The sequence below is a fragment of the Siniperca chuatsi genome, linkage group LG18, assembly GCF_020085105.1.
Source record: "Siniperca chuatsi isolate FFG_IHB_CAS linkage group LG18, ASM2008510v1, whole genome shotgun sequence".
NCBI lineage: Eukaryota > Metazoa > Chordata > Actinopteri > Centrarchiformes > Sinipercidae > Siniperca > Siniperca chuatsi.
In genome coordinates this window covers 20,281,103-20,302,920 of record NC_058059.1, presented here as the reverse complement: position 1 = coordinate 20,302,920, position 21,818 = coordinate 20,281,103, and the positions used below count along the sequence as shown (strand labels likewise).

Sequence of the window (21,818 nt, the reverse complement as noted above, 5' to 3'; positions counted from 1 at the left end):
TTCAGATTGCTCCCCTGAGAGTGTTAAGAGCTAAAAGGGTTTAAATGTATTTGTTGTAATGGAGCAGAAAAGATCAAAGGATTAGTGTCTGCTCTGTGAAGAGGACAGAAAGTCCCTCAGCACCTATACAGCTGCTGACTCTATAAAAATACAGCTGTATAAATACTGTTCACAAGCTCTTCCTATGTAAACCCCATCGAAATCAGCAGGAGCAGACTGTGTGCACGTGTAACACGTTACACACAGCTAGCATGGCTAATATGCTTCCTGTCTCACATGGACAAACATGGAGAGTTTGCACTAGGATTACTCCTGTCCATTACAGCAGCGAGTAGTTCTGCCTCTGATTGTGAGAAAGGTCTCAATTCAAATTTCAAGCGATCGCACCGTAGAGCTTAGTAGAGCAACAATCAGCGAGGAGCAAAACCATATCTGCTTCTTTCTCTAACCCAAACCTGAATGCCTCCATGCGGCTTGCCAAGAGCTGATGTCATCTCTTAGAGACGAAGTGGGCTTCCTGCCCGTGAATATGACATTCTCAGGGACATAAACGGCCGTGTCGCGCGAAATGGTATTGAATTTAAATAATTTTTCATACAGTGCCCTGTCAAACCAAACAAGACACTTTCCCGATGACTCACCAAAAGACTTTTTTATCATTTAAAAACGTCATTTCTTAAATGTTACATATCCATTTTGGAAGAAAGAAAATCAATATCTCTGGTGCATCTTTCACTCTGAATGAAACTGAGAACCCCACACACACACACACACACACACTCCTTGGCCTTTTGAAAGTGTTCCTTTTTTCATTTCATAAGAATAGTTGAATTTGTTTGAAATGTGTGTGGGTTTTTTTGTAGTTTTAAGCACTATCCACTGCACAGCTCACAGTGCTTTACATAAAACAGACAATAAAAAACTAAATATGGGGAATAAAATCAACTGAACCCAGCAAAGCAGTAATAACATGACATTCAAATCTGTACAGAGTATAGAACAAAATTAAGGATCAGGCATAACATTTTTGCTGAAATGTATTAAAAGGCCAGTCGATGAAAAATGTGTTTTAAGATGTGTTATTCAATGATTTTGCAAAGAATCTCACTTCAAAACCCTTCTTGATCCATCTCAAATTACTTTACACAGTGGTTTTAATTAGTATTTCAGTTGAATGCAGATTATTTTTCATTTCTCCTTTTGAAAGCAGTTGTCTTAAGAAAGATAATGACGACCGCATTTAATCATCTATTCTACTCTAAAACCAGCCGAGTGTGCAGACATTTCAATTCAGACTGAACCCTTTCATTTGTAAAGAGTTGTGTTTCGTCATGGCACTGAATGGTTTTGTGTTTCTCTGTCACCTGAGAGTTTATTGTGGGACAAAGCCTTTGGGGGCATCAGTTGGAAACAGTTTGGCAAATAAATGCAAACGGGCAATTGCATGTGTGTGCGCGGGATTGAGTGTGGTGTGTGTGTGTGTGCATGAACTGAACAGATAGAGGATATTGTTTAGCTTGGACCTGTCAAAAAGCTGCTCTTTGGCTAATTTAATGGATTCAGTGAGCAGAGGGGGGTGAGTGGGGCAGAGAACATGAGGAGGGGGAGGAGGAGTTCTGTTGGTGGGGGTGGGGCTTCTACCAGTTGTCAGTATCATTTTCAGTCCCTGTTGCAGCTCTCTTATTTAGTTACCTGCATCATGATCTATGGAATCATTTTAGTCTCAGTTTCAGCAGTTATTTTTTTCTCATTTACATTATTTTTAAGCAAATTTCTGGCAGCAGATCTGTAAAGATGACTGAATGTTGGAGAAGCACAGGGAAGTTTGTTTTTCGTATCTATTTGGATCCCCTGAATCTCTCAACAGCAATAACAACTCTTCTTGCTGGGGAACCCAGAGTAGTTTTATTACAAAATCATATTATATATTCACTATATGGTCAAATGTTTGTGGACACTAAACCTTTACACCCATATGTGATTGTTGCACACCTCCAATCCAAAACCACAGGCATTAATCTGCTGCTACAACAGCCTCCACTCTTCTGGTTTTGGGCTTCCCACCAGATGTTGGAACCTGGCTGCAGGGATTTGCTCCCATTCAGGCACAAGCGTATTAATGAGCTCCAACACTGATGTTGGGCGATAAGGTCTGGCTTACAGTGTGTGTTCCAGTTCATCCCAAAGGTGTTTGACGGGGTTGAGGTCAGGATTCTGTGCAGACCAGTCAAGTTCCTCCACACCAAACAGGGAAAAACATTTCTTTCTTGGCTTTACACACGGGGGGCATTGTCATGTTGAAACAGGAAAGGGTCAAATACAAACTGGTGCCACAAAGTTAGAATCACACTATTGTCTAAAATATCACTGTATGCTGAAGCATACGATACGATAAAAACGGCTTATTCTAAGGTAATGAAAACACAGATTCTTATTTTCAGGTGATTATATACTATGCAATGCTGCAGCATATTTTGCAATACACATTACAGTCAATAATTGCTAACAAAAACAGCATACATGCATTGCAAAGAATGCAATTCCCCATTCTTTTGTTTTCCTAATAAGCTGATACTTATCAAACATTTCTTAAACTGTTAAAGGTCCTTTTTATAAGGAGTTTTTATGATAAAGAATTATAAATGATTCCAATGGTTTCTCTCCCAATACATAACTGTTTTCTTTGGTGGCCAGGAGTGAGTTTGGATTGAAAGCGGAAAAGGGAAATGTTTTATTTACATCAACAAGTCAAAGCTAATTTACCTAATTTAACTTTGTTTGCACGCTGAAAACTAAAGCCTGTGTTGAATGCATGCACACACTTGTTTTCACACTGTCCGACATGCGCAGCACAAACACAGAGATTACGTGTGTTGTCCCTTGTCTGGTTCTTTCTTTCTCTGCTCTCCTTCACATTTGGCCTCACACTTAATTTACCTCGCATTCAAATCTCTCGCAGTCATGCATTTTTCAAATGGCAGCAGCTGTGGTGTTAGGTCATGCTCTTGCTTCACCTCCACCCTTCCCTTCCCTTTTATCTGACGACTCCCAGGCACGGTCCCACAACATCCCTGCCTCAGCACAACCTTTCCTCTAAGGTGTTATAGTGACCTATATCACACTGAGCCAGTAAACATGAGAGAGGGGAAAAAACTGCCAGGGGTCAAAGGGTAGGATTTTGAAATGCACTAATCCCGAGTGTATGCTGATGTGTATTTTGCTCTGCTTTAACCCTCCCTCCCCTCTTTTCCCCCCTGTGGATTTAGTCCCCTTTGGCAGCTTGGAAAAGTAAATAAGGTGTGTTATCACTGCCAACATACCTAAATCCAACTTCTGGTTCTTTTGTACTGTCAGGACTGTCCCTCCCTGCCACAGTCACCAGAAATCAGAGCTTCTGTTAATAATTACCATCACAACACAGTCATCCCATTGGCACTGAGGCTTCCATGCTGCAGTGTGATTTCAGTTTACATGTTTTTATTTGTGAGATGGTGCAGAGAGAAGATTGTGTATGTTACGTAATGCTTTCATTGACAGTTTTTCGTCAGCCATGCTGTTCCATGCTGTTAGATCACTGGACAATTGTCTGTCTGATAAAGTGTGAAAATTAGATAGACAGAAAGATGTGGTGCTGCAGACTGGAAAAGATAAAGGGTTGATGTGGCAAGCTACGCTCCGCCGCAAGGGAGCCGTCACCTGGCAACCAGGAGATCACATTTCTAAGTTTGTGCGTGCATGTGTTCAGCTGTTGTTGATGTGTGTTTTGTGCATGGTGCTGGTGTGCGGCCATTTCAGGCAACGTTTGAGGACAATGTTCTTTTTCAGCACAACAAAGCTTCACACTCCAACAGTTACACACAGCTCAGATCTGGGAGATGACAAGTGAAATCAGCATCACATGCAGTTGGCCTGTCTCATGCCCCCTCACGCCTGCCCTCTCACCTTTTTAACTGCACTCTGTTTACGCAGGGCGTGTATTTCTGGTACGAATCACCACCCTGAGGCTGGAGGGCCTGCAGCTGGATGACCAAGGCTCGTACGAGTGTCGAATCCTCTTACTGGATGAACCCACGGATGAGCTGCAAAACGGCACCTGGACTCTGCTTACTGTAACTGGTGAGGTTTATAGAGTTGTTGTGTGTGTGTGTGTGTGTGTGTGGTTTTTATTTTTATTTATTTTTTGGCTTCATGCCTGTATGGCTGAAAGAAGATTATATTTGGCTTCATAAGGCAAAATCAGAGATCCAAATGTAAATAAACGACGGGATTGAAACTAGTTTGAACAATAAATAGCATTTGATCCGGTTATATAAGATGGCCCTCGGCTGGTGTGTCCATTAAAACACAGGAGGTTAGAATGGATAATTTTTACTCTTCAGTGTAAATTCCACAACATACAGCAGAGAAAAGCCAGCCTCAAGTACAGTAGGCTTGTGTATAGGGCTGCGTATTGGGTATATACTTTTTTGCTACCAACTGAAATGTGTCTGTAACACCAAGTATTAAAAACAGTCAAGTACCATTCATAATTTTTGTTTACTTATTCTTTGACTAGATATTTTCTGATTTTAAATCCTAATTTTAGATTTTAATTGGACAGGTTTTGTACGACTGCTTGTGCTTAGACAACATTTAATTTATGAGGAGTCAGGCTCTTTTTGCACCTTTCAGTTAATTAAAGTTTTAGGGTAAACATTTTTTCCAATTGGGCTCTTAAAGTCGAACTGAAATTTGAAGTCTCATCTCTTTTTGTGTAAGGAAATGAAAACTATAATACTACAGCTATTGTGTATAATTTTCCATTTTTAAGAGGATAATACCCAGGGGCGGAGCTAGACTCTAAGCACAGAGGGAGCGGAGCATTCTTGAGGGGCCCTTCTGATAAAGTCGTTTTAAAATTCCCATCTGTAAAATAGCTGATATATCCTATCCGGTATATCCGATAACAAAATACAGCATACATCGTTTCTTATTTTTGAAAGTGCCAACAGAATGGATCTTAGTACTTGATCTGTTTTAAAAAAACAAAAACAAAAACAAAAAAATGAGCAGTCTAAAAACAGTCTACAATGATCTTAACTCTAAGGTGCTGTTGGGAAATGGGGTCCTGTCTTTGTACTCACAATCCACTAAACATTTCACATTCCCCTTAAACATTTGCACTTACTAAATCTTGCGCATGTAGATTAATGTGTTGGTTAACACACAGAAACACAGAACATTAACAAAAAACGTGTTATCTATACATATATGTTCTTCGACTCTTTGTGTGACTAATGGGGAAGCAATATTTTGAGAGCTTGTACTTTTGCGGATAGTTTGTTTCCATCTAGTTCCATAATGATCTTCTGCAGAGCTTCGAAGGTTTTGTTTTAGCTCTCGCGGGTAGCTCAGGTTTAGAGAATACACAAGAGCAAGCAACATCGCCACCATAAAAGGTACATTTCTCAACTCATCCAGCACTTGCACCCCCTCCTAAAGGAAACACCCTGAGGGTCATCACTGGGCTCTGCGCCTTCGTGTCGAATGACAGAGATTCCAAAGTTGGTCTCTGCCATGGCCGTTCGACTGCTTTTGTCATCGCTCTGTGACAGAACGATTGATTTTTCACAGATGTACATTACATCCCATTTTTATAGCATGTGTCATTTTTACAGTATTACTGTATCTACATTCATTAGCTTCATTCACATAATCAAAACAAATTATGACCATCTGCTGCTAAATTGGTTCACTGAGCCATGGTGAGCTACTTCTACAGCTAAGCCCTACCAGTGTCCTGTCTGTTATTATCATGTGTTCAGTGGTTGTTATTCCATCATTACTACTCTGTGTTGTCGAGGGGATTATTTTTGCTCGGCCCAAGATTTATTTCCGTGTTCTGCCGACAGCGTTATGAAGGACAGCGAATGCATTCTCGTCTGATGTCAACGCTGTCAGTTGAAGTATGCAGATCAGAGAGAATATGCAAAAAAAAAAATAAATAAAACCAACAAACAGGAACACCATCTCAACCAACCAGCAGTCGGTTTCACATGAATGATGCAATTTTTAACTAGATTCACAGGAAGTCACAACATTAAAAGCGTTCAGAGGCTAGAGTAGTAGTGTATATACAGTGGTTCTTGAGAATATGTGAACCCTTTTGGAATAGTCTTTTTTTACATATTTCAGACTTATCTTTATTCTGTATATATATTATGTCTTCATATACGATAATTTTCTTTTTAAAACATGACACGATTAAAGGAAAACAAATAGTTTGAATAGATTTGGATTATTTACTAAATGCAATGATTAAACATGCAATATCCATGTGTGCATTAGTATGTGAACCCCAAGGATTCAGCAGCAGCTGCTGGCGCCTGTGACTTCAACTAAACCTTAGACTGTAAAAACAAGGTGAAACATGGTACATTCAGGTGCACCTCGTAACTTCTGAAATCTATACTTGAATGGCCACAAAGTTGTTTAAAACATGAAAGTTTCTCTTTTTTTTTCTTATTTTCCTTTGTTGAAATACATACATCTGTCATTACTTTCTTGTTCTCTCACTACATAATTTTTTAATAATCCAATAACAAAGCAAAGCCATAAATTCCAATCTTGATGTCACTGACATCACAGTGGGGTTCCAGAATCTATTCTTATCTATACCTTTTCCGTACACATTTGTGGAAACAGTGTCTGAGCTTCAAGCCTCTGGGTGGGTGTTTCCCACGGCAGTGTTTGACTGACATTTGAGGGCCGCTGTTGCTAGGAGATGCACTGTCATCTCCCATGGTGCGCTACTGACTGAAGCACGTCACAACGCTGTAGCCTAAGACATCTGTTTTAAGTTATTTGTGACTGACTCAGCAGGTGTTGAAATAGAGAGGCGAAGTCTCTCCCCGTCCGGTGGACCACCATGATTTTTGAAAAAAAAATATGTACAGTAGTTAATGGCGAGAGACAAAAAATTTGTGATCCCATTTTTGAATTGTGACATGAATTACACATATGTTTGTCAATTTAAAAGATAATTTTGCATGTCAAGAAAGTTGCAGAAATCATGCAACAAACATTGTGTCCTTTTTATTTTGGAATCCAACTTTTCACTGGAGAAGCCACTCTCTTCTCTCTCTTTAGAAGCACATTTTGTAGATCATACATTTCAGTTTGTCACTCCCTATACAATGGCATGATTTCAGCAACTTTCCATACCTTGGCCAAAAAATGCAAATCTATGGGTTTTCAGTACATTGTTTTCAGCCTCATTAAGCAGTTTAATTGAACGGGTACTTTTAACAAAAAATCTTCCATAACATCTTCCGCACATCTTGTCTTTATTTAATTTAGTCTATAAAGCACTGCTTTAACACCGTCTCTTGACACTTGCTATATGTATAGCACTTCTTTAAACTTTAAACTTTTGAAAAATGTTGTTAAAATAACTTTAAAAAAACAACCTTTTTTTTTTAAACTTTCCAGACAGATCGGGTAATTTGGATATCTTTTGACATTCTTCACACAGGTTTTGGAAAGAATCCTCTCTGACTGGAGTTATCATCATACTTATTGATAGGTTTAAATAATAAATCTAAATATGAAATATGCATCATTATTTTTTGTGCTTTGAAGTTTATCTGTATTTGGGAAAACCTTTGCTATGACTCTACACACAAACATACAGAACAAAGCATCAGTGCACGCTGCAGATCAAAGCGAGGTGAGACAGTTTCGCCGAGTTGGTCTGTGTGAGCGTCAGGTTGGAGATGAGAATTATAATGGAGTATAACTTTGTACTTGAGGCCTTGGATGTAACTTCACTGATATGCCCTGCAGGTACGCCCTTCACATCCTATTGTTTAGATTCTGCCTCAACATTTGAGCTAGTCAGTGGCCTTCACAGGCTGAAAAGTGCAGAGCTAAAAGAACTGTGGTTTCTAGAACAATTTATTCTACAAAGGTACAATAAGGGTATGAGTCCTGAGAAACTGTCAATTAACCGTTGAAGTTGCAAATGGTTTCTTTATGTTTGGAGTGTTTGCAGACGTTAAAGAAAGAAAAGGCTCTCTCTCATACATAATTCTGCACAGTGAAGCTCAATCATGCAACTGTAGGAACAAGAAGAAAAACATATTTTTGAGTGGAGGGGGACTTTAAAGTGGCAGCAAAACGTTCACGTTAGCAGATCTAAAAGGCAGTGTGGCTGACATTTTCACTTTGTTATGTGAAATAATAATGTACCTTTTATTCCAGTAAACTGCACACAGGGTGCTGCTGTTTAACAAACAAGGCCGAGCGGCTGTCACGCTGTATATAAATTGATGGGAGAGGGAGACAAAAGACTTACAGTCTGCTAGCAGCTATTCTCTTTGCAGTTTTCTCTTATTGCTGCTGCTCGGCAGACAGTGTGGATCTTGCCTTAGATTTATCTTTTGCTGTAGACAGTGAAGTGTCCATATCTTAGGCAACATTAGAGTTTTATTCACCTTAATGGGATGAATCTATTTGAAGAACCCAAGTTTCTGATTTCTGGTGTATTTTTGTAGAAAATCTTGTGTTGTGTATCTTTAAACATTAGGCGGTTTCCTCATATATAGATGAATAGATGCGTTTAGTTAAACTTTGCCTTTTTAATGTTTTGTTTCATAGCTCCACCCACATTCATTGAAGCCCCGCCTCCTGTGGTGGAGGCTCTGGTTGGAAGTCACCTCACTCTTGCCTGTGTTGCTAAAGGCAACCCTACTCCAACCATCACCTGGCTAAAAGATGGCGGTGTGATTAAAAGAATAAATTATCAGGTATGTTTATACAATTGTGTATGCATTATTGTGTGCTTAACTGAATATATGGATGTTTACCGCGTCACATCCATCTAGCTACTGTCTTCTGTTTGTAAAGTTACTATATCTATCTAAACTCTCTATCAAAATGTGTTAAAACATAAAATATTGCAGAGTAGGCTCTGTCTATCTAACTAGATAGTGCTTACTGTGTTGTACAGATACTTTTACTACAAGCTAGCTAGCTTAGCCAAAGGTACCTACCTGTACAACACAGTAAAAATACTCCAAGTCCTGTAATCACAATCTTACAAAAAAAGTCCAAAAGTATTAACAGCAAACTGTACTTGAAATACCAAAAGTAATAATACCTGTTCTGCAGAAAAATGGCCCCTGTGACTGGTTTATCATATATTACATTATTAAAGTGTAAATACTGATGTATCAGTATATTAGCAGCATTTAACTGTTACAGCAGGTCGAGGTGGAGCTAAGTTTAACTATTTTATATACACACACAGGTAGTTTAGTCCAGTGATTCCCAACCTAGGGGTCGGTTAGACAAATATGTATTAATTTTTTGGACTTTTCTCTAATCCTTTCTTGTTTGTCAAAAATTGAATAATTTGAACAGTTATTTAAATGAAACCATCTGCTGCAGTTACAACTAACAAGGAGCCCCAACTACACACTGCTATTTATAAAGGGCCACAAGCCAAAAATGTTTAATCACTAACATTAAACATTTTAAAATCTTAATCTGCAAAGGAAACTACTTACATGTTGTCAAATAAACGTAGTGAAGTAAAATGAAATATATACTAATACTCAAGTTAAGTGCAAGTACTTGAAAATTGGACTTAAGTACACTACTTGAGTAAATGTACTTAGTTGCATTCCACATCTATCAATCCATTAATCTATCTGGTATGTATCTCTCTGTTTGTATCTATCACATGTACTGTCTGTCTGTCTGTCTGTCTGTCTGTCTGTCTGTCTATCTATCTATCTATCTATCTATCTATCTATCTATCTATCTATCTATCTATCTATCTATCTATCTATCTATCTATCTATCTATCTATCTATCTATCTGTCTGTCTGTCTGTCTGTCTGTCTGTCTGTCTGTCTGTCTGTCTGTCTGTCTGTCTGTCTGTCTGTCTGTCTGTCTGTCTGTCTGTCTATCTATCTATCTATCTATCTATCTATCTATCTATCTGTCTCTATCTATCTATCTATCTATCTATCTATCTATCTATCTATCTATCTGTCTGTCTGTCTGTCTGTCTGTCTGTCTGTCTGTCTGTCTGTCTGTCTGTCTATCTGTCTGTCTGTCTGTCTGTCTATCTGTCTGTCTATCTATCTATCTATCTATCTATCTATCTATCTATCTATCTATCTATCTATCTATCTATCTATCTATCTATCTATCTATCTATCTATCTATCTATCTATCTATCTATCGTATCCATATGTACTACTTGCATCCGTCCACCTCTCAGTTTATCTGTCATATCATATTTACCAGGAAGGAGCCTTGTCTCTGAGAGCAGTGAGCATGCAGTCAGCAGGACAGTACACCTGCAATGCCTCCAACTCTGAGGGAAACGTGACTCGTGTGACCAAAGTAAAGCTCAAAGGTCAGTTGTTGCCTGTCTGTCTGTCTGTCTGTCTGCCATTTCCTTCAGTCTCTGTGATGTCTGTGTGCCTGACTGGCTGGGAGCCACCGTAATTTACATTTCTGTTTCTCCCTCTTGCATCATATGACAGAGTGGTAAAAGAAACTCAAACTGGATTTAACTCTTATTCTGTCCCTGTGTAGATAATATTGATATCATGATAGGAGACGGGATATCATCTGGGATTTCGGGGTGCTGCTTTATCGTGATAAAGCTTTGTGTTTTGCTCAATTTTAAATGGCTGGATTTTAGAGACGTGACTGTTTTCTGAGCTTGTTAGGCTGCTGTAGCTGAGTGAAATGAGAAAATATCTGTTTGGTCATCAAATTCACATTATTAAAGTATTTTTCTCTATATATGAAAAATACAAATGTCTCTTGAGGTATGTGGTCAAGATTTAATGTTTTCAATATTTCCAGGTCCTAATACACCCTTGACAGATTCACAGAACTTTTCAAGATACAGATTTACAAATTTACAGTCCAGTTTAAGGACAAATACATGTAGAATATGCAAATATGCTACTGTGTATCATTGGATTACACCGACACAGCACTGCATTATACATTTTGGAGTTTATTTCTGACTTCTTCTTCTACTCCTACTCCTACTCCTACTGCTGATTTTCTCTGGAGAACCAGGACGTGTCTGGAGTGTGTCATATGGGGAAATATTTTGTTTTGGCATAATGTCTCCTTGAGGTTTCACTTAATTTTGGAATCTCACAGTCGCAGTGGTCACATTTATGAATAATAATCTTCATGAGCCTAACACTCTTCAGTCTACATTATCTGAGCTTTGGCGGCGTTTTTCCACACCATTGCCACATGGATGGATTACAGTAGCGTAATGGCTGATCTGGATGAAGTCGGACTAAAAGCCTTAAGTAACCACTAAAATGTCACTCATGCATATATCCATCAAGCATTTAAGGTTATAGACCCGGTCAGCAATGACTGCTGTACTGATCATGTGGTTATTTATACATGAGACATGTGGCATGTCAGGCCTCCTCTATTAGCTCTTTGCAAATAGCACACGTGTTGGAGGTTTGTGCGGTAGAGGGAAAAGATAAATGCAGCTACACTGCAGTAGCTGTATGTGATTAGTTTCCAGGGAAATTACATTGGTAGATTTGACAGCACACAGTCTCAGGGATATCGACAGCTTTTCTTAGTTGCTTTCGCATAATCGGCAAATGAAAATCATAATTCTCAACAGCAATTCTCAAATCCACAGATCATTCTCTCACAAGACTATATGCATTTTTTTGTTGCATAACCCAGTGATGCAATGACTTTTCCTTGGTTTGTATTACTCTCAAGCACATTTATCAACATGCTCATTGTATAAATCCTCACATGCAAACCTTTCAAACATAAATGTTTCATATTTTCAGTATTCTAACATTATCTTAATGCCACAAGAACTGATAACAGGTGAATTTTAACATACAGATAGCAAAATGTTCATCCTCAATCTTTTGTGCAACTTAACTGAGTTTTTCATAGGTACCTCGGTTACTAAATTTGGAACAGACTTACGTTAGAGAGGGACAACAGGCCTCTCATATATGTAAAAATATACTGTATGTAATGTGTTTGGTCCAGCATAGACATGTAGGGGACAGCTGCATCATGCCAGGGCAAATATCACATAAACAATAGTGTGACCAGATAGTGTTGGGATAGCCAATGAGTTGTTTATGGGGATTTATGTATTCATTTGAATGGTTCCTAATTTACATGAATTTGTTGTATTTGATATTTGACATAACATTATTTTTTGTTGTTGTTTTTTGAAAACATTGTCTTCCTTTCCTTTTTAATTGTATTCCCTATAACCTGTGTAACCCACCCTCATGTACCCGGCTCCATCTGGCACAGCTTATACTATCACCCCTAACTTACATCAGTTGCGGGAATATTTTGTATCACAGAACCCCAAATTGTCTACCATCGCTGTTGTGTGGTGGGTAGGTCAGACGTCCGTTGTAGTAAAATATATATCTTAGCTGCTGTCATAGCAAGTAAGACAATTATACTGTGAGACAGAACCACTGCAAGACAACAAATCACAATCCCCCAAAAGAGCCACACTTGGTTCCAGCTTAATGTCTCTATGTAGTATGTTACTGATCTGTTGATGTTTTGATGTCCAATTGCATATCCACAGCATATGAAAACAAATCTGCATCCTCTTAATTGCATCTTGGACATTTAGAAGATACTGAAGGGTAGAGATGATGCAATTTAAAAGGAGAGTGACTTATAATGCAAGACATAAAGCTGGACTAATCTCTGTCTTGTGTTTGTATGAATGGATTGTGAGTCTTTCAGGATCTTTTCCCATTTTTCAACTGTATAGCTCTTACCAGGATCTTCCCATTTTGTCTTGCTGGTTAAATGTCATGAGCCACATTAGCAAAAAAGGTGACACTAACAGTGAAAAAAAGTTTTTTTCAGTTGGGTGTAGAAGATATTTCATCATTATAATTAGGGTTACTATATTTGACTTTATTTTTGGGTTATTGTGTTGAAGTCTGAATGAGAAATGAAAAAGAAACACAATTTTAGTGTCTTCTGCCATACTGACACAGTTCCTCATACAATTACCTGTCTTGACTTAAGCAATAATGAAGTGATGTGTCATTTTGAAGGCAGTGATGCACTCAAAGGTGACATTATTTACTTTTGAGTGAAATGTTTTGAGCTAGCGACCACCTTTTGCAGGAAAAAGAATGTGTTGTGGTCTCTGGTGATCGCTTCTTATGTTCTGAGAACTGCAGTAGTGTTTTAGAAAACGAGCTTAAGCAATTGAGAATATTATATGCTACACTCAGGCATGATGGAATTGTGATGGACTATTTTCTGTTCCCGCTAGGTCCGCCTGTCATTGTCGTCCCTCCCAAAAGCACCTCTCTCAACATGTCCCAGAATGCACTTCTCCGATGCCAGGCTGTGGCCGATCCCCCCAACATGACCTACGTGTGGCAGAAAGGTGGAGAAAACGTCTATCACATAGAGTGAGTGCAATCATTACTCTTTGTTCCTGAGCAGTCCATTTTTTTACCCTTTGATGTTTTATGTTGCGTGTTTCAGCTGGTGGAGTAAAATGTTACCTTTTGTGGGGTTTTTTTTGTTTTGTTTTATTCTTAACATTCTAGAAGTTGCAGGAATGGTTGTTACATCTAATTCAAATCTAGTTTTGCATTTCTCAAGGAAGTTGGGTGTTTTGTAAGAGAAGACAAAAAGACAAAACAAGAGACAAGACAAAAAAAACAACAACAAAAGGATACAACACAATGGTGAAAATGTGAAATAAACAAAGGACAATCAGTCAGTTGAATTCAAAGATCAGTCAGGTGAATAAAAAGATCCGAACATTTTGTTTGAAAATGAAAAGTCCTCTGGCAGACTGTACGAGAGGTCAGATCTATAGAGACTAAAATGTTCTTCTTTATGTCCACAGACTCTAAAATCTGCTTCTCCGTCAATAGAAACTAAAATCTTAGTTGAGGCCCATGGAGTTACAGTACATGAAAGCCAGTCCCGGTGGACCAAACAAATCTACAAGTGACATTTCTTAAAAGCCTGTCTGACACGTGCTCATGTGCCGCTCCACTGAATGATTTGATGACAAATGTTGAATTTTCTTTTAAAACTGACGGAGTAAGTGGAGTGATTTTCAAAAACGGGTAAAATACCTGCTTTGCTTCAGGTCTTTCACATGTGTTGCTATACTCTAAATAAAACTTCTCAAAGCTTTGTTGACTGAGGGCCAATTTGGAGAGTCTACATTAGATGGAAGACCACATGAGAACACAAAATGCACTCATGAAATTTACAGTAATTTGAGTCAAAAACCATAAATTTTATATGTTACTCAATCATTACGCACTCAGAACCCCTGCCTGTGAGGTATGAAAAAGTCAGCTTATGAAACTCTCAACATGGATGTTGCATTCTTTGCTTTGGAAGTCCCTTCATGCATGATTTCTTCTCAGGTGTGAGTTGGCTAACTACCTTTTGCTTGCACTAAAATAGCAACCCTTTGCTAGCAACTGTAATATCATGATAATGCTTCTGCAATGCCAAAGATGGCTCCTTGGAGAAATACACACCACTCCATATGTTTTTGTTATTCATGAAGACAGAGTCTGTCCCCTGGGAGTGTCTATGGTGATTCCTGCTTTGCTTGCTACAGTATGTAGGTACAAGTAAAACATTTTAAGGGACAGAAGCAGAGCTGTATTAATCAAAATGAACAATAAGTGATTTCTAATGTAACTTTTTCTTTTCACTTGGAGATAACTTTGGCTGCCCAAAATGTTTTTACAGGCCAAAACACATCTAAGGGCCACATTGGAGAACTTAAAACTGAGAGGTTTCTTTGGTAGATCATAAAAAAAAAGAGCTTTGCAGTAATCAAACTGCTAGTGATGAAAGAATGCTTTATTCCTCCAGTATTTGCCCAAGAGAGAGTGAGCTGTACATCGGCAATATTCCTGAGATGACAAAAGGTGGATTTTTCGCTACTTGTGATGTGAAATTCAAATCGGCATCAAGAAAACACACCAAGGTTACTAGCTTGGGGCTTGACATTTTGTGCCAGGGATTTTTTAAGTTAGAGCACAGCTTCTCTTTTTGGATTTTTACTGCAATGTTTTGCACCTCAGTCTTATGTTGGTTCAGTTGCAAGATATACTGTAACATCTACAGTGGTGTGAAAGTGTTTGCCCCCTTCCTGATTTCTTATTTTTTTGCATGTTTGTCACACTTAAATGTTTTAGATCATCAAACAAATTTAAATATTAGTCAAAGAAAACACAAGTAAACACAAAATGCAGTTTTTAAATAAAGGTTGTTATTATTAAGGGAAAACAAAATCCAAACCTACATGGCCCCTAAACCTAATAACTGGTTGGGCCACCCTTAGCAGCAACAACTGCAATCAAGCGTTTGCGATAACTTGCTATGAGTCTTTTACAGCGCTGTGGAGGAATTTTGGCCCACTCATCTTTGCAGAATTGTTGTAATTCAGCCACATTAGAGGGTTTTCGAGCATGAACTGCCTTTTTAAGGTCATGCCACAGCATCTCAATAGGATTAAGGTCAGGACTTTGACTAAGCCACTCCAAAGTCTTTATTTTGTTCTTCTTTAGCCATTCAGAGGTGGACTTGCTGGTGTGTTTTGGATCATTGTCCTGCTGCGGAACCCAAGTTCGCTTCAGCTTGAGGTCACGAACAGATGGCCGGACATTCTCCTTCAGGCGTTTTTGGTAGACAGCAGAATTCATGGTTCCATTTATCACAGCAAGTCTTCCAGGTCCTGAAGCAGCAAAACAGCCCCAGACCATCACACTACCACCACCATATTTTACTGTTGGTATGATGTTTTTTTTCTGAAATGCTGTGTTACTTTTACGCCAGATGTAATGGAACACACACCTTCCAAAAAGTTCAACTTTTGTCTCATCAGTCCACAAAGTATTTTCCCAAAAGTCTTGGGGATCATTAAGATGTTTTCTGGCAAAAATGAGACGAGCCTTAATGTTCTTTTTGCTCAGCAGTGGTTTTTGTCTTGGAACTCTGCCATGCAGGCCATTTTTGCCCAGTCTTTTTCTTATGGTAGAGTCATGAACACTGACCTTAACTGAAGCAAGTGAGGTCTGCAGTTGTTTGGATGTTGTTGTGGGGTCTTTTGTGACCTCTTGGATGAGTCGTCGGCGCGCTCTTGGGGTAATTTGGGTCGGCCAACCACTCCTGGGAAGGTTCACCATTGTTCCATGTTTTTGCCATTTGTGGATAATGGCTCTCACTGTGGTTCGCTGGAGTCCCAAAGCTTTAGAAATGGCTTTATAACCTTTTCCAGACTGATAGATCTCAATTACTTTCTTTCTCATTTATTCCTGAATTTCTTTGGATCTCGGCATGATGTCTAGCTTTTGAAGTTCTTTTGGTCTACTTCACTTTGTCAGGCAAGTCCTATTTAAGTGATTTCTTGATTGAGAACAGGTGTGGCAGTAATCAGGCCTGGGTGTGGCTAGAGAAATTGAACTCAGGTGTGATAAACCACAGTTAAGTTGTGTTTTAACAGGGGGGGGCAATCACTATTTCCCACAGGGCCATGTAGGTTTGGATTTTGTTTTCCCTTAATAATAACAACCTTCATTTAAAAACTGCATTTTGTGTTTACTTGTGTTATCTTTGACTAATATTTAAATTTGTTTGATCTGAAACATTTAAGTGTGACAAACATGCAAAAAAATAAGAAATCAGGAAGGGGGCAAACACTTTTTCACACCACTGCATACGTTGACATGAGTTCAACATCATATCATATAGAAGTGCACAGTTGTGTATGATCTGTTAGAGCAGAGCTTGGGGTGCTTGCCCAAGTTATAAATAAAATTTAAAATCACTATCATGATACTGTATATGTCATTTTATAATGTGATAACAATATCGATATATAATAATTGATATAGTAAAGTTGCTGGAAAATCTATTATTTGTGGAAAAAGTTACCAGACAGGAATGTCTCTCTGTTTTTGGCTAATTCAGCAAATTAAATACCCAAAAAGTCAAGTTACATCACTACACTGATGCAGAAAAACAACAACAAATAAGATGACTAAATAAATATCAGTATCACATATAGCAGTTCTGCTCATTAATTTGGAGCATTGCCCACAATGGACCAATACAACCACAGATTTTAATGCACAATATAAACAATATCTCTCAAAGGTGCAGCGATTCTAATCCAATACACTGTTTTTATCAAATTCGGTGAATATCACCTCACGGTCCGCTAGCTGTTCATTCTGTGTGCGCGCTGAAAAAAATTTGGTGTTTGTACACAGCCCTGGCTCTGTAAATGGGGGGGAAAAAAACAAAGTGACTCGGGCCGAGCCACACAACACTATTCTGCCTAATCAGCAACAGGGGGCGTTTGTGCTCATGCTCCGCTACTCTTCCATGTCCTCGCCCACGAGGAACGGAGCTCCACCATAAACGATATTACCTTGCCAACTTGGTATAAAAATATTTTACTTTACTTACGGCAGACCTCATATTCTTTCCTTTGGAATTACACGTCTTCGCCTGTGTAATGTTACTCATCCCGCCTATGTGCTTTTCTGTGGAATTACACCATAGTAAGAAGAGAATCTGAATAACATCAGAGATATACTCTAAAATAACATGGCATAGTTATAAGTTACTGTTGAAGTTACTAGTGATAATGTTAACGATACATAGGCTAAGCTACTTCTTGGCTTAGATTAATCTCTTATTAAAATATCGACATACTTATTGACATACTTGCTACAATACTACAAAAAACATAGGCCGCCTGCATTTTCATCGCAATAAAAATTGCTTCCCCTTATTGAGGCTAACTTACCCTCAGGCAGCAGACACTCTGGATTCCGCCATATTTCTCTTTTGGTCAGTTAGCCCAGTTGTTAATGTCATTGCCTTGGCAATGCACATCCATATATTTGGGGGGCGGAGCTTCTGAAGGAGCATTGGTTATGTCAAAGAGTAACTTAACATCAGCTTAACACCTTGTTTTGCTGACCTCCAGTGTAGTAGTTGCCACCTTACTGCAGTGATGTAGTGTGTTTTTTAAGTGTGGACATACAGTAGGTGAGGAAGAGATCAGTTTACAGCTTGGTGTTAAAGGTGCCCTGTGGAGTTTTGTAAACAAACAAAGTAATGTTTACAGTTAGTCTTTCTTACCAAAACTGTATTCTTGAGGTCTAAAAAAAACACTTTTAATGTATTTGCTTCATGCATCATAAAACATTTGCAAAGCCCTTTTATATTTAAATCTTACTTTTTTTAAAATTTGATTGCTAGCTAGCAGTCTCCTCCACTATGCTTGTTGACGAATTACTACATTTCTTTGCACATTATTGCCAACACTCAATCAGCGGAATAGCGTAAAATCAGCACCAAGAATGTGTATTTCATGTGCCATGTGAGTGTGTCTCCTTGTGCGAACAAAACATTGGTCCATAGCTACTTGTGGTCAAAAACTCCACAGCAGTACCTTCTCATGCTATCAGGTAGTGGTCATTAAAGCTCCACTAATCAATATTTTTTTTATAACAATTAATCAAATGACCATTTGTAATGTGAAAGAGGTTAAACAAACCCAAAGAGAATTATCACCCACCTCTGTTGCTCTGTAGAGCTTTTTAGCCTGTTTTAGCTCATTGTTTTGGTTTTACGGCACATTTGCTGCACGGTTCAGTCTTAGCACTCACATCCACTCCGTTTCCACTGGCTGCTTCCTGCTTCTCACCAAATGGCAGACAAAGTTACTGACTAGCTGGTGAAGAAAGTTGAACAACGGAAGATCCACAGTTAAAAAGACAATGAATATTAGACTTACATTCATCAGGTAGACAGACACACGCCTCCACATGAATGCTAATGTTGCTCTGTGTCTGCTGCATGTATGAGACAACACATTAGGCAGAATAACTATATATGGCAACATATAATGGTATCTGCTAAAAAGACACATAAAATACAAAGTACATACACAAATAAAATAAAGGAGAGAAAAAAAAGCTTCAGTCATGTTACTTTAAAAGAAAAAAAAATTGGCCTGAAACTGGGAAGCACTGAATGAGCTTTTCTGTAGGAGAGGTTTCACAATAGCAGTGTTCAGTGGCAGGGAGAAGATTCAAGTGAGCAGAAAAGCGGTTCATGATTGCCAGACAACTGAACACTCTTAAAAAACGATGGCTGGGATAGGGTCAGTTGGACAGGTGGAGGGCTTAATTTGCATTACTTCTCCTCCTGAGCATTTCTCTATCACACATATCATTATTCATTACAGTTGCACTCAGGTTAATACTCAACCTGATTTGATGAGGAAAAAGTTTCAGAGAGGCTTTTTGGAACTGATATATAATGCTGTTCACAGCGGAGTAGAGCGCACAAGGATTATTCTGATTATCTGTTACTAATTTTGGGAAATAAGCTCTTTTGTAATTGCTTTGTTAAAAATAGTGAGGTGCTCTTTGAGAATGTCAAAACAGACTTTAAGTTTAGTTTTTCTCCATTTACACTCAGCATTCCTGCAGATTTTTGTTAGGTTGAAGATATCCTCAATTCCATGGTGGGTTTTGGTTTTGGTTTGAAGCAGTTTATCTGGCACATATAGCGTTTATTATGAAAACTAAATCATTATAGGAGGAGTGAAGAATTGGAGAGATACCTTATTATGAATTAGTAGATTTCTTTTGCCACATGGGGGAAGAAAAACTCCCGCTGACCAGCCCTGACAATTATAAAGTTGTTATTGCTTAAGTGTTAAGTGCCAACACAATTTGTCAATTACTTGATATTTCAGTCTGGATCAAAGTAGTGCACTGACTGACTGACAGCATTTATAGAGCCATGTGGCAAGCTCTGCAAAAATAATTCAAACATTCTCTGTTTCCAGCTTCTCAAATATGAGGAATCATTGATAATCTCTGTTTAATGTCATTGTAAATTGATTATACTTGTGTTTTAGACTGTTGGACAAGCAAACCAAGTAATTTGAAGGTGTCTTTTTGTGCTTTGTGATGGGCATTTTTCACTTTTTGTTTTACATTTTAGTGACTAAATGATTAATCAGTTAATATAAGAGAAAAGGATCAATCCATAATGAAAACAATCATCAGTTGCAGCTTAAATTTGTTAGCAAACAGTTGCCACATTTTTTTTAGAGTTATGTTTGTATCCAACTGATGAATGTACATCATATCTTCCAAGTTCTGAGAAAAATGTTTGGCTCTTTAGCTGCTATATGCTCCATTTTTTTCACCGTTTTGTCATTGTGCCGAAAAACCAAATCAGTGTGCTAAAAGTGTGCCTAAAAAGCTCTGTAGAGCTGCAGAGTTCGTTACAATTATTTGTGGGTTTGTCACTGCAAGCGACCCCTTTCACGTTAGTCATTCAATTCATTGTTAATATAAATAATATTGGTAAGTGGAGCTTAAATAAAAGCAGCATTCAGAAACACAGGTTGATGTTGATATCAAATGCAAAGAGAGGAAAACCAGAGTAGTGATGATAAATATCCGGGTCGGTTACAGTACATGAGTCATCTGACCTGTATGGTAAGTAGCCCAAATGTGTGACAGTGAGTCATCCCACGATCACATATCGTCAGTGTGCATATGTAACCTGCTTGTAAGGTGTTGCAGCCTGGTCTCAGGTTTTCTCTCTGGTTTCTCTGTAAATGTAAGAATGTATAAAATGAGTGGGCATGCCTCATCCCACTCTAACTGAAGTGAAATTTCCTTAACCTCCATTTGTACACAGTGGTGAATAACTCACAGGAAAAAAAACAAACAAAACATTCCCTTCCTACACTGTTGATGCTCGGAGAGCCAGTTTGAATGGAAGAGCTGAATTACCTCTCGCTGTAATTCTGAAGTGGCTGTATTGTTCTTTATGTATTGAAGAATTCTGTGTGTTTTTTCTCAAGGTCTCTGAAGTCGCGAGTGAAGATCTTGGTAGATGGAACTCTACTCATCTCCAGCCTCATCCCAGGGGATTCTGGGAACTACACCTGCATGCCGACCAACGGCCTGCTGACCCCGCCCACCGCCTCCGCCAACCTCACAGTGATGCGTACGTTATATAGTCTGTAGTTGTGAGCCCTCATAAGACATCAAATATTTATTTTTCTTTTTTTTATTTCTTCAGAGTTTCAACACTTTATGGTTCAACAATAAACTCTACAGTCAAAGGGATTTTTTTCATGTTTTTTAGCTTATTGACACTAAAACACAATTTGTAAAGTACTGTATTATCTAATTGCATATTAAAATATCAACAAATTAATATTGGTATACATATAAATGCTAATTTGTTATTAACTGTTGATTATTACATAAGACACTGCTGTCTCAAACTTAGGATAGGTTCAGTATAGGATAAGTTAATACCAGGCTGAAAAGCAGTGTTTCAATGCCCTTTCTGGGGCGTTGAAACACGTTGCTTTTCAACGCTTTTTTTTTTATATAGCCCAATATCAAATAACAAATTTAGAGGGGTTAGGGTTGAGGTGCTCTGTTGCACCTGTAACTATACCCATCAATGATATCACAGTGTGCTGACACACCCATAATAACACTTCTACATCACTACAGAAAATTGAAAAGTTAAACCACTGGAGGTCAGCAAAGACAAGATTTTCAGCTGTTAAGTTGCTCTTTAACTTGAGTTAACTTTATTGTCATTACAACAAAAATATACAGTATAAATACATATAAATATACTATAAATAAATGCAGAGAGGACCATAAGCAAAGAATAACAGGTACCTTAAAGTGCCATAGCTTTACAATTCAAGA

General features: G+C 38.4%; 1 protein-coding gene across 1 annotated transcript in view; it reads left to right on the top strand.

The window, feature by feature from the left end:
- The window catches only part of igsf9a (immunoglobulin superfamily, member 9a), a 61,258-nt gene that overhangs the window by 12,569 nt on the left and 26,871 nt on the right, over positions 1-21,818 (top strand). The window contains exons 4-8 of the mRNA XM_044173914.1: positions 3,970-4,116; positions 8,638-8,786; positions 10,297-10,408; positions 13,331-13,472; positions 20,948-21,093. Of these exons, the coding sequence (XP_044029849.1) occupies positions 3,970-4,116; positions 8,638-8,786; positions 10,297-10,408; positions 13,331-13,472; positions 20,948-21,093 (696 nt within the window). The remainder of the gene's footprint in view (positions 1-3,969; positions 4,117-8,637; positions 8,787-10,296; positions 10,409-13,330; positions 13,473-20,947; positions 21,094-21,818) is intronic.